Source organism: Pteronotus mesoamericanus, unplaced genomic scaffold (assembly GCF_021234165.1).
Source record: "Pteronotus mesoamericanus isolate MK-2021 breed Mesoamerican mustached bat unplaced genomic scaffold, CSHL_Meso_final scaffold_167, whole genome shotgun sequence".
In the NCBI taxonomy this organism is placed as follows: Eukaryota; Metazoa; Chordata; class Mammalia; order Chiroptera; family Mormoopidae; genus Pteronotus; species Pteronotus mesoamericanus.
The window spans coordinates 46,256,422-46,270,710 of record NW_026555308.1 but is presented as its reverse complement, the minus strand read 5'-3'; the positions used below and the strand labels follow the sequence as shown (position 1 = coordinate 46,270,710).

General features: G+C 34.3%; 1 protein-coding gene and 1 pseudogene across 2 annotated transcripts in view; both read right to left on the bottom strand.

Annotated features, from left to right (window-relative positions):
* Window positions 1-14,289, bottom strand: part of GIN1 (gypsy retrotransposon integrase 1) — a 29,132-nt gene that overhangs the window by 6,598 nt on the left and 8,245 nt on the right. Inside the window, exons 2-7 of one of the 2 annotated variants that reach the window (XM_054590008.1) lie at window positions 11,825-11,970; window positions 9,987-10,180; window positions 6,282-6,587; window positions 2,135-2,326; window positions 1,860-2,036; window positions 1,075-1,360 (exon numbers count right to left, since the gene is read on the bottom strand). In XM_054590008.1, the coding sequence (XP_054445983.1) occupies window positions 1,075-1,360; window positions 1,860-2,036; window positions 2,135-2,326; window positions 6,282-6,587; window positions 9,987-10,180; window positions 11,825-11,963 (1,294 nt within the window). In that variant the 5' untranslated portion in view covers window positions 11,964-11,970. The remainder of the gene's footprint in view (window positions 1-1,074; window positions 1,361-1,859; window positions 2,037-2,134; window positions 2,327-6,281; window positions 6,588-9,986; window positions 10,181-11,824; window positions 11,971-14,289) is intronic. The other variant, XM_054590009.1, reaches the window with a different exon arrangement.
* LOC129083266 (ribosome biogenesis protein NSA2 homolog) lies at window positions 8,716-9,794 on the bottom strand (annotated as a pseudogene).

Here is a 14,289-nt window from a genome sequence, read left to right as displayed (position 1 = left end):
GAGAGCTTTCAGAATGAGAACAATCCAAGATAAGACTACTACTAGAGCAACGGGGTTTGTCACAAGCAGATGGAAAGGTGCTAAGAGCTTCTAACATGAGAGTTGTGATCCAAATCAGAAGCACAGTTGAGCTATTATTGAGCACACCCCTCAGGGCTTCACATCCTATAAAGTGGAGGTTATCTGCTGTTCCTCTAATTATTATTTACCTAAGCCAGTTTATATTGTTTAAAACTATACTAAATTGTATCTTCCATTGATTGTTATTCATATTCAAATAATACTGATACTTTTTCTTTCTTTATAGAAAATGCAAAATTAAATGGCTAAGGTACCAATGAACTCCCTTTCAGTTATTCACCTCAGAGAAACTCTAGGGAGCAGATACACTAAGACAAAATAAAACAATCTCAATAAAAATGGTATTTAATCTGAAAGCCATAGCAAAATGTCATTTAGCTCATCTACGAAAAAAAGGGTAAGAGAAGTCAGGATATCTTGACTGCTCAGGACCATATTTGGGGGCAAGTATAACCTTGCGTAGGGTGCTATTACCTTTTAATATTTGGAGTACACCCCTCTCTGCCCCTCCCCTTGCACCCACCATGATCTGATTATGATGCAATGCTAAAAACTAATGACCTTTTTAAAAAGTCTCCTAATATATTTTTCTCACAACAGAATTCTGGACAGTATGTTTGTTGGCATTAATTATCTTAGTTGCTGTTTTTTCATACTAAAATGAGGCACAAAGTTGCTCATAAAATACCGTGAATGTGAAAATAGATAATATATAATTGCTTCTTCTGTGAAACCAATTCAGTATCTCCAACATGAACTGTGGGAAAGTGTGTTAAAAGCACACTCGATATCAAAATAAAATCTCTTACAAGCCTGACAGTTCCAGAAAAGACATTCTAATAAAAGAGATTACCTGGGATCCAAAACTATACCAAATTTTATAAAAACGAGAAGGGAAAAGAAAACTTAACAGAAGCAGGAGTGTGGAGATTGTATTTTTAACTTCTCTCCTCATTCAAAGAAAAAAAATGTAGAGAAGTGACAGATATTTACCTTGGTCACTGGCTTCTCTTACATAGGGCTTCAGGTGAGCTATTTTGATAGGTCTTTTAAGCCTAGTTCCAGTGTTGTCTCTCAGAACAGCACATCCACTTTCTGTTATATAGTCTATGACACAAGGACCAACCCATTCGGACTGGAAACGACCATCCTTCCACCAATTTTTCCTTTGCCTTAAAACTTCATGACCTACTTTTAGATGAAATGGATTTAATTGCTTTGGTTTCTTTTTAACAATTATTTTGCTTTTTTTAATTTCATCAATATCGTTATTCTCCATCTACAAGTGCAAAAAAAACAAGAGAGAGAGAATAAAGGGATGAAAGAGCTCCAGTTTCTTGAAGGAAAATGCAGATAGTATTTAATATAACAGAATGATTATTGAGATGCTACTTAAAAGTGAGGCACGGATGCCACTGAATTCTTAAAACAACATTTCAAAGTCAGGATTACTTAAACTTTACAAGAAGGTAAAATAAGATAGGTTAAGTAATTTGCCCAAGTCAAACTGGAAAGCAGTAAGACCAGGGATTCTGCTCTACTTGATTCCAAAATGGATGATTTTCCTATAATTACTGCTCATAGTTTCATAGCTAAAAAGTACACTGTTTAATCAAGAGAAGAAAAATTTGATAGAAAAAGAATTTGGTTTAAGGGTATATCATATGTATGTGTTTATATATTTGTATTTGAGCATGTATATATGCCACAATATTTTTAAAAATCACTTCATAAATTATGCATTTTCTATTGTAGAGTTTTCTACTAAATAGAATCACCTTGCCCACAGAAGTTGTCTTATTCTCCATTATTTTATCAGCTTCTTTAATTGCACTTATAATTTTGGCAAACATACTTGTATTATCACCATGAACTTCATGGAGAACATGTGAAGTCTCAGGCATATAAGGATTTCGATGAAACATTTGAAAGTATGGTGTATTTTTCGTAGGTTCCTATTTTAAGGAAAATAAACAATAATTTATAATAAAACACTTACCTAGGCAAGAAATAGTCATAACTTAAAAGTATTGATCTACAAAAAGGCACCTACCAAGTGAGTGATATTGAAGGCAAATGAAACAGCTGATAGGTGATCATCCCAGGTGTTTGGGTGGTCAGCACAGTGTTTGGAAAGAAACGCTTTGATGGTGTTAGGTATACCTTCAGTTTGGTTAACAGTTTGGGAGGCATGAGAAATTACAATTTGCTTTGTGCCAAACAATCCACACAGTTCAACATTGATCTGAAAAATATATAAAACAAAGCTGACTTTAAAATTTTATTTTATTTTCGCCTTGGTCAAAAGGTTTCAAAGGAATTTGAATTTTGCCTTTTTCACTGACCACAGCCACTCTATATAAAAACACAAATTTTGTTTAAAACTGTGATTATCATTTACTGAGCCCCTACTAGGTGCTGGTTCAAGCACTACATGCTTTACATTGTGGTCACTATACATTATGACAATTATATAAGGTATCATTAACCCTATTTTAAAAATAAGAAGCTGAAGTTTTGAGAAGTTAAAGGCCTTGCCAGAGACACACATACATCAAGTAAGTGGAAGAACAAAATTGAACATCAACTCTGAGTTCAAGTAACATTTTAATTTAGTTGACAGTTTCTAAAAAAAAATACTAGGTCATATAATCCAATTAACAGCTGTATGACCTTGGCCAAGTCACCAAACCTCTGTGTATTCAGTTTCCTCATATGTAAAATCAGGAAAATCCTACCCAGGACTCTTTCAAGGATTAAAGACGTAAACAGTTAGCTAAAAGCTTCAGTTCTCAATGACATTCAAAGTTACCCCTCCACACTGGAGAGCCTGGCCTTCCTTTACCTAAGTTTATATGATGGGGGAAGAGAGATGTTCTGTGTTACTTGCAGTTGAACACAATTCCTAAATAATATACTATGTACTAGTAAGCTACCTCCTTTTAATTCAAAAGCAATTAAACAGAGATCCCAGAGAATAGGTGTATTTGGGTCAGTTTCAATGTGAGGTCATAATCAATAGTTTTAAAGGACTGACCTTTGCAAAAGGCTTCGATTTCTTTGTTTCAAGAGACTGCCTAGGAAAGATCCAGTGAATTCTTTTGTGAGATGCTATCTTGACATCCTTACACTAATAGCTCTTTATTCTCTCCATCAAGCCAGACATTTCACTAGTGGTCATAAGTTTGGTTTTCCATAAGACATATTTTTGAAATTCTTCAGAGGTTTACAAAAAATTATTTGTATATTTTAAAAAAACAATGTAGCAAATACTCTAAGCCATGTGTATACTGTTCTAATCTTATTACAACACTTTAGCAGGGTTTTCTGTATTTCCCGATAAAGCATTTTATTTGGTGACTATCATGCTTTCTATGTAATATTTAAGCCATTTAGATCACAGCAAACAACACATATTCCTAATCATGTGATTATTAGTTTTTTATTATTATTAAACCTCATAAAAGAGGCTTATAAACATTTATTGTTAACTTTAATGCAATTTTCAAAGTCCTGGATTGATTATCACATGATTTGAAACCTAACTAGAAAAACTGCTGGTGAATTATAATGGCTTTATACTGCCATTATTTAATATCTTAAAGCACTATATGTATTTAAGGTGAGACTCCTCATTAATAAAGGTGGAAGTGAAACAATATTTCTAATAATGTTGAATTTAAAATTCTGGAGGCCAATTTCCTATCAGATCGGATTAGTTCGTATTTATTTTCATTTCATTAATGTGTCTGTGAAAGAGCTGGTACCACAAGTTAATTATTGATACAAGTGTCAGCTCTATTATTTTCTTGTGGTTGAGAGATGACTGTCTTTTTAATATTATCATGTTTTATTGCAAGAAATTTAAGATAACTGGCTATTACGTGAGGAGCAGTTTAGAGAAAACTAAACAATAGCCATGAATTCGATTACTGCTGAAAGGAAAAGAAGAGTCAGGGAACCACTACAGATTTCCACATATTGTGGGTTCTCACTTTTCTCCTAGGATCTCTTTGTATACCATGTGCGACACACAGTCATTGCCTTATTCATTCAGGATGCTATCATCAGCCTGTCCACATTATTAGTAAAGCTTTCTTTCTTTCTTAATAGATAAAAAAGAAATACAAACAGAAGTTCTAATAATAGTGCCGTCCCACAAAATAGATTGTCTTACACACCCTATTTTGCACACCACTGCTGTGCCAGTCAAGGCAGGCAATGTATCTTATGCTGCAGCTGTAAGATACATCCAAGCCTCAGTGGCTTCATTCAACAGTTCTACTGCTTGCCCGTTCAAAGTCAGCTGCGGGTCAGAATGTTCTCCGAAGGAACTATCCTCCACGAGGTGTCTCAGCAATTCTGGATGAGAGATATTCCACCACCCTACAGTATAATATCTGGTATATTCTGTCCATTCTCCAGAGAAAAGAGTAAGACTGGGAGACTGAAGAATATGGCATTTCACTACTTCAGGCTGAAAGTGGCACACATCTATTCACTCAATTTTTTTGGCCAGATCTAGTTATTTGGGCTTGGCTATCTGCAAGAGACCAGGAGCTATCTATGTTTGAAAGAGTAAGAGAACTTATTATTGCTGAGCATTAGTAATTTACGTCACAAAAGCAATCAATGATTACATATATTTTAATCACTAAAAATTATAAAAGTAACATAATACATATAAACTGAAAAAATTAACAAGAAAATCTATACTCTCATCCCTCTTTAAAAAATTCCATGGTTAACCTTACAGGTTTTTATTTTAGTCTTTGATATCTAATTTTTATGTAATTATGTCAATATATGAATATGTAATATACCTGTAATAAAATTCTTTACTCAGGTTAATATAACATGGGTAAACATTGTTCGTGTCATTTTCTTTTCTTTCTTTGTAAATATTTTTAATGGCTATAAGATATTTCATCATGTGACTAGATGTATTTTTCTGAAACATTTCTTTTTTGGATATTTAGGTTATGTCCTGTCTTTCACTAAAATAAATAGCATTATGGATTTATAATAAATAAGCAAGTAAATAAATACTAAAAGCCATTTCCATTCTTTAGATTATTACCTTATAACAAATTCTTAGAAACAGGATTGTTAACCAAAAGACAAAAATATATCTTCGGCTCTTAATGGACCTCCAGCAAACTACAAATGAGTTAGCTTCAAGCTGCAGTGCTACCATTACGTAAAGCTCTATCATTCCATCTGTAGTCTATTTAGTATTATTACTATTTTTATTTATTAGATAAGCAAAATGGTCTTAATTTGCATTACCCCTAACCATTGAGTTTGAACATTTTCCATGTTTCTTATATTGAACTGTTTTGCTATTAACTAAATTATTAAATTTAAATCTTTTATAATAAAGACATTAGCCCTTTCTTGCATGGATTTGCTTTATTTTTGTTGGCCTATTTCTTGGCCTTTATATTTTGGTTATTTCACCACGAGCAAGTTCCTAACTTTTATGTAGCCAAATTGGTAATGTTTTCCACCTAAAGTTATACTGTTACTACATTTAGAAAGTTACTTCAATCTGTAAAGATTAAAGAAGTCAGTTGTGGTTTTTCTGTGCTAAAATCACATTATATGAATTAAGACAGTCTTTCTCTGATTTTTTTCTTATACCACTCCTGTCAATTATATAAATTTTTAATTACGCCTTAAGTGTAGTAGTTATTCTTTTTAAAAATTTTTCATGTATACTCTTGCCTGCTTATCCTTTTAAGTAAACTTTAATCTGGAGAAAGGCCAGGGTAAGGGAAAGGCTCCCCCTTTTTAATGCTGATTAGAAATTAATTAATTCTGTAAGTTATTTCAGGAAAAATTGATAACTCTGGTATTAAATGTTCTCATTCATGAACATGATGCGTTTTCTCATTTAGTCAATTCTCCCTCTACATATGAATCAGGATTTTTACACTAGAAGCAAACAAAGGTTGTTTGGTCCAACCACCTCATTTCCATTTGAGGAAACCTGAAGACAGATTTACAATTACTAAGTGGCAACATAAGTACTATAATCCTGGTCTCTTAATTTTCAGTCCAACTATCTCTGTACTATACAATATTAAGCCTCTACATCTGCAGCAATTAATTTAAACTAAGCATCCTGTAATTTACAGGTGTGCTGGGCAATGAAAGGTGAAAAAAATATGCTCAACGACCTAAGTAGTTTGTCTTACCTGATGAATGAACTCATCTCTTTGGTCCATTATTATTTTCTGAGGAGGTCCATATAAGGAAAATATATTGATAATAGCTTTAGAAATTTCTGATGCTGAAACATCACATAGAGGCAAAATCACAACCCATTTTGTGAACAAATCTGTCATAATTATAGCATATACATGACTTCTGTTGCTTGTGTGAAATGGGCCCATTAGATCAACAGTAACTACACTCCATGGATTTTCCACCTTGAGAAGGTGCTGTTTAGGTGCTAGAATAACTGTATTTTTTGCCACTTGACAATGATGACAAGCATATACCTACAAAACAGGCACACAGTAAAGAGAAGACATGCAAATGTTAATATATTCAACATAACAAAAGCAGCCTTACAAACCTGAACTTTAAGTTAATAAGTAGGTACTTCGGGTTTTTGAAGGAGATACTTTAGTACTATTTTAGAATAGAATAAAAGCTCCTATTTGCTTTATTTTTGTTGGCCTATTTCTTGGATAATAAGCAAATATTATCCTATTCAGGATAATAAGCAAATATCAGTTGCTACTATAATAAATGACCATCTTAAGGAGTCTTATTCACATGGAACATAATTCTGGTTTATATCAATAAATATTTATGAAATGAATATATCTTAAATCAAGTTTGCTCTAATTTTATTTTATTATTTATTTTTAGAGAGAAGCCAAGGGAGTGAGAAAGAGAAGGAGAGAAACATTGATGAATAAGAGAAACATCGATCGGTTCCCTCTTGCACATCCCTAACCAGAGACCGGGCCCACAACCCAGGCATGTTCTCTGACCAGGAATCAAATCAGGTTCCTTTTACTTTGTGTGACAATGCCTAACCAACTGAGCCACTCTGGTCAGGGCAACTTTGCTATATTTTAAATCAGTAAGTAAATAGCTAATAATTTCTATAGGCAAATTATCACTCTAGTAAGTTCATTTATTTATTCATCTACTTCAACAAATATTTATTAACACACAATTTTGTTCAAACAATATTTACAGATGCCAGAAATTTCCTTAGGTCCTGGGAAGAGAGAACGGATGGAAACAAAGCCCATGCTGTCATGGAGCTCTCATGTGAATGAGATGAGAAAAGATCAATTGATCAACCTATGTATGGTGTCATTGCTCAACATATTTCTGAAATTCCACTTTGAAACTACTTCCAGATCAACTCCTGAACAAAATTTTAAAATGATCTTACTGTATTATAGTTACTGTTGATCAAAGTTTTTATTTCTAACTTATATACAAATAACTTCTGGGTATTTTCAAAAATTGTATCTATTCTCAAAGTATAAAAATTTAGATTTTTTAAAAACCTATAAAAAATATAGATTTAAGCAAATGTTTGTAAAGGAACTGTGGCAGGTTCTTCAGGCAAATACAAATATCAAGGTCTTTGGAATACTTATATAGATTCATAAACTGGTACCAAAGTAACAGTCTTTGATGGACTATTGCAATTATTTATGGGATCTCAAATACTTATTAAGGAATTCCTACCATTTGCAAATTGAGTATACCATAAAGAGTAGAAATCAGTTGATGTACCTGCAAAAATCCAAGAATTTGTTGGTGAATTTTCGATTATAAGTTGTTGAAGGCTGGCCCGGGTTAGTGTGGCTCAGTTAGTTGGAATATCATCTCATAAACCAAAAGGTCAAGGGCTTGATTCCCGGTCAGGGCACATGCTTGGGTTGCAAGTTCAGTCCCCAGTCTGGTGGTGTGCAGGAGACAGCCAATCACTGTTTCTCTCACACTGATGTTTCTCTCCCTCTCCCTCCCTTCCCTACCCCTCTAAGTATGTCCTCAGGTGAGGATTAAAAAAAAAAAAATTTTTTTTAAGAAAAAAAATGTTGTGGGTCTTAGTGCTTATAAAGTTACAAAACCCAGACTAATTTCATTATCTTCACAAGTTGATTTTGCATTTAGTTGGTTTTGGGTTTCCGCCATATTTGACATTTTCTACTGCAAGATGAACAGGCACAAAAGATGAGAGCACACACAGGGCCTCACTTATTATGAACATATTCACCTCTCAAGAATTCACATTAAGATTGGATAACTGCCATCAGAAAGGTAATGATTTAGTTAAAGGAATGTCAGCCCCATTTATAGTGTGCCTATACAAAAGAGTTCAATGATGAAAATTTGGTTCTAAAAAAATTCATCTAAGTATAATGTTTAAATAATGCTTTGTTATAGTTCATACAATACTGTAGTGATTTAAAAAAGTCTTTTTGTAAAACTGGACCATTTTAATAATCTTTAAAATAGAATAAACAGTTCTCTTGATGACTGCAGATATATCAGCTGTGTGATGGTATTCAGAAACATCAAAGGAAAGGGAATTTTCCTGATAAGTGCATAGTCTTCAATAAATATAAGGAGTTAGTTACTTGTATGAAACCGCTGTCAAACCAGTAAGGGTGCATTTACACATCCATCATTTTCAAGATTGTTGGTTATTTGGACATATTTTCCCCAAATAACCTTGCCTCCTTGTGTCACAAGGCCAAACTTATTCACGTTCACCTCGATGATAGTACCTTTGGTAACAACACCCAAATTGGACTAAGTGGGGATGTACAGAAACATTTACAGAATGTACAAATGTTTCTGTACATTGGACTAAGAAGGATTGATCCTTCTTCACACCAGAGGTTCCCAACCTTTTTGGCACCAGGGACTGGTTTCCCACAGATCAGGGTTAGGGGTGGAGGGGAGACAAGAGGCAGAGCTCAGGTGGCCAGCAGACCAGGAAGAGGGAGGTCAGGGACCCCCTGCTTTACACCAAGTAATGGCAGGCATAAGGTGGCTTTCAGTTCGGGATGTGTTACATGGACCTTCTTGTAACACAAGCCCATTGGCCTAATGAATCTTTCATATATAGGTGGTTTTCAAATACAGCTATCTCCAACAAAGCAGACTTTAGTAACCATCCTCTTCCATGCTTTTTTCTTTCTCTTTACTGTGCAAATAACTTTTAGTACCTCTTTTTCTCCCTGGGCACAGACTTTTGGCAGAGGAAATTCCCATTTTCCTGATTTCTCTTTTTGTTTTTGTTTAATCATATTGGAAAGTACTTTAGCTCAAGACTGTCCCGCTCTGTCCAGTAGATAGGCAGAGACTGCCTCTTGTGGAGTTTTTTTTTATCATTCTTTTGTTTGGTGTCTCTCTTTTCATGCATATTGGTAGTCTTTTAAATTTGAATTTTCTCAGCATGGTGCTATTTATGGTGTAGACCAGTTTTCTTTTTTGCATTTTTTGAACATTCATGAGCTTCTTGACCTTACTTCTTTCTCTTTTCCTCAGGGTAATCCAAACAATATCCAGAGCACTAAGGTGTAAAGGAGCAATATACTCCTTTTGTGGAATGGTTACAGCCAGCTGTGAGGTGCAGCCCCTCAGGTCTAGTCCGTCCCCCAGGCGTGAAGAAGCTCTCAACTTTAGGGTCTCAGAGACCCGTGAGCCAAATCCACGTAACACACCATAGGCACAGGACACTTCTCTAAAGAAGAATTTTGAAGGCAAATAAAACTCCCTTTAAATGTTTCTGTACAAAAACTTCCCACACAAAAAATACTTAATGAGAACTGCTATTCAGAGTAAATCTGGTGCAATAATAAATTTTGGATATCTACCATAAAGACAGTATTCAAAAATATTCTAAATAATAGCCATACCCACTGTTTGACATCGTTGGTCACAGAGGTCCAATAGTAATTGGACTCTACCAGAGTAAGCGTTCTGGATATGCCATGATGGGCTCCGGTGTCGTTTTCATGGCATTCTCTTAACACTTTCATTTTTTCTTCTTCTGAAACAATTACCAAACGATTTTGTTTTTTGTCTTTTCCAACATAGAACAACTTTTTTTCTGGAATAAATGAAACCAAAAAAATATAATCGCAATTTTTAGAGATACAGTTTTAAGATAATCACAGCCTTATATTTAAGCCATGAGGGTTTTCTTTTTAAATTAAAAATGTTTCTAAGACAGAATATTTGTTTGTAATGATGCTACCATACAATCTGAAAGGTCCTCAGCTATTATATTTACTAGATATGTAAGAGGAGCACTCACTGTTATAATTTTGTATATAGCAGTGTAAATAGAGCTATCTTGCTCACTAAAGCATGTGATAACTATGGGAGTATGAAATTATCTTTCTATGGGTTACTCAAATTAGAAAAATACTTGCAGCCACCTCCTAAAAAATGGCATGAATTAGCAAATGAATTACGTACAGATAAGCCACTTCAGGAACAGAATTTTCCAAAAGAGCATTTCATCATAACTGCATTTTTATAAGCAACCATCACTTTTTAAGTTTTTCTGGATTTGAATAGGAGGTACGGTTGGTAAAGCCAGAAGGTGAGAGAACTTTAATCCTCAAGAGAGTTCTCTGTTTTTCTTGGAGAAGAGTCTACAGGGAGCAACCAGGGCAGGAAAAGAGCTATCTATCACCTGCCTCGCCAGTGTGGACAAAGTAACTGTTTGAACTCCAGAATACACCAGTAAGCTATTAAAATGCTTAATTAAGCACATGCTGAGTTAGACAGTCCTTACCGGAATTAGAAGGTAAGTAAATTTAGGGCAGGAATCTTATCTGTTTTATTCATCAATGTATCTCCACAGCCTAAAACATGATTTGCACACAGTAGGAACATTGGTAAACATTCTTCGCATAAATGATTAAATAAGGTAATCAATAAATTCTCACTTTAGTCTAAGAGGTATGCTTGTTCTTAAGCTTAAAGGAGTTACTAGAAGGGGTACATGTACATAGGGAGGAATGAGCAGGTATTTATTTATTATTTCAGAATTTTTTTGACTTGCTTTGAGGAAAGCCTGATTCTGTACCTATATGCAAAAATCTGACTAATAGCACCAACATTCATTTAGTTATCTGGTGACTGTACTTCTTACTTATCTCAATCCAAACTACCCTTCTCCTTTGGAAGAGGAAAAGGAAGTAAAAATTATCATAAATCTTTCAAGATACATATTCTACTGCCTTTCCAGAATTCAAATCCATTCAGAGGTATTTGAGGGTCCAAAAGTAAATGTAACCTGAGATTATTTAATGGCAGTGGGGAGGGGAGAACCACAGAAATAAGTATAGTAAACAAACAAGTTAACTTTGTGAACATTTTCATATTAAGCATCCAATCAGTTCTTCACTGATAGTGACTTGAGTGCTTAAAAATGTACAGTTAAGAGTAGGAATAGCCTGAGGGAAAAAGCAGGAAAGGTTAATTTACGTAAGCGTTTTGTTTCTTCATTGTATCACTTTCTATCTACAATTTTAAATGCCCTTTTATGCCTAATTAAGGGCCTTAAGTTAACTTCAGTGGGATTTTTATTTTGTTTTTTGGCTGAGCTGCATCTTCAGTTCAATTGGTAATTGTTTAGCAACAGCCAATAATTACTACAGAAATTCTCAGGATTCCACAGAGAATACAGGTGGAGAAGCATCTATATTAAATCTCTATTCAAGATTTAGGGCTTTAATTTTACCTTTGAAGACGAATTTTTTTGCCGCTCTTCTTATTCCACTTCTCTCACTCGGCAGTGTTGTGGGATGATATTCACCAGTCCGTTTATAGTATGCAATCTGTTTAAGATGAAGGTCACCATTTTTTCCACTACGGACCATTGTGAAACTAAGTAAAAGATATTTAAAGATATAATTTAAATGATAAGCTAATTCAGTTACTGCCTCAGTTCAGGCTCTGTCATACTTCAGCTCACATATGAATTGAACATTCTGGGAATATTATCTATGATAGAGATAATTGGAGTACAGAAAAGAACAGTATGATGTATAGGAACTAGAATATTTAAATGCTATTTTTGAGATACATCATGACAAATTATCTCTTTCCATGTGGTAGGAAATGTTGAAAAATAGGAAATGAACACATACACTTCAAAAAGTTTTACTTAAAGTTTCTCGTGACCATTAATTAAAATGTTACTTATATAGGATGGCTGAGACATTTAAATAAATGATAAGTTATAAGGAGAGAAATGCAGTTTTACATTACTTCTAAATATATTTATGGTCATTGCAAAATGCACACATAAAAAAACCCTCATTCGAATCATTTATGAGAATGATATATTTTGGAAATGTTCAAATAAATGAGAGAGCAGATATTTGGCTATGCTAGATATTATATACTCTTTTGAAATATATGTAAGTTACTTTTTTGAACACATGATTTTTGATCCTGTGCATACTTTCTCTAGATCATACAGAACAATCTGGCTGCACTGGCCAAAACAAAGCAAAACTTCTCTATTTTAGACCCTAAGTAGTATGAGAAACCACTACCTTAAAAAGAGAATTTTTTTTGTATTTTCAGTTGAAAGAAACTATCCTGTGCTGGTTTTCTGTTTGCTCCCACCCCCACTCCATCCAGCATCATTTTTTGCCTTCTCTCTCTCAGCTGCTATGCCCTAGGACAGTGACCTTTACCACTGCATTTATAGTTTTCTCTTCCACAAAGTCCATTCTGCACAAATCTGGAAGGCACATCGGGGTGGAAAAATAGAAAGGTGAGTACAGGTCAGTTAAGGCACTACTACATAATTAAGGCAAGAAATGATAAAATTCTGAGTTAAAGTGCTATCAGTGGAAATAGATAAATACTGTAAGAACTGTGACTAACTGGATGTATGTAGTGAATGCAAAGTCTGGGATCACTTCTGAAGTGCTGGCTTAGGGATAAAAACGACAGAATTGAACATGTATTCAGCTCATGGATGACCTAAGCATGGGGATGGTAGATGAAGGTAAAGCAGTGGAAAAAGGATTTCATGGAAAGTGGACCGAGTAAGAAGAACAGTAGACATATCCTTATCCTAAACATTCATATTAATGAATATAATCATGTATGAATTTTTCCTGACCATATCTATTTCCTCTCGGGTAGAATTGTGCACACCTTCCTTGGTACACCCACAGTTGGCATGTGCACTTTTATATAATCTTCAATACTTTATTGAACTTACTAGTTTAAATGTCTCTCTCCCAAGTATATTGTAAATCCCTTGGGGGCATGAGATTAGCCAAAGAAATAGGAAAAAAGCCCGAAGAGGTTCTGGTCACAGAAACCTAGGGGGAAAAAAGAGCTCTTCAACACAAAATAGAGGAAAGGTTTTGTGATGTCAGAACTAAAATCTGCCCAGTGGTTTTGGCAATAGTTACAGCAGAACATGGCAGGTAGAAACCAGACTTTAAGGAGGTATAGAATGAATGGGCATCGAGAAAGTGGATTTAGAAAGCTTAAGTTTAGTTATGAAGGCAAGGAATTACTGGACAGTTGCTAGAGACAAATGTAAGATTTGTTCACTGACCTAAAAAAATATAACCGGGTTCTTGCTATGTGTCAGACACATATTGGAGATACAATAATGAACAAGATGTATATCCTCTTGACCCTTATGAAATTTAGATTTTATTAGGATTAAGAAATTGTTTTGACATCCAAGTTCACAGCATCTTTGTTCACAAAAGCCAAAAAGTGGCAGCAACCCAAGTTTCAATCACTGGATGAATATATAAACAAAATGGGATATATATTCAATGGAATAATTATTCAGCCTTAAAAAGGAAATTCTGACACATACAATAACATGGATGAACCTTAAGGACATTACGCTAATGTAAAATACGCCAGTCACAAAAACACAAATATTCTATGAGTCCACATATATGAGGTACCTAGAGTAGTTAAGTTTATAGACACAAAAATTAGAATGGTGGTTGTCAGGGTGTGCAGGTTTGAAGTAATGGGAGAGTCATTATTTAAAAAGTACAGAGTTTCAGTTATCCAAGAAAAAAAGAATTCTGAAGATGGATGGTGGTGATAGTGACACACAATGTAAATGTACTTAATCCCACTAAGCTGTACACTTTAAAATAGTTAAGATGATGATATCATCTAGGACTTTCATAGCTAGAGAGAGGTCAATGC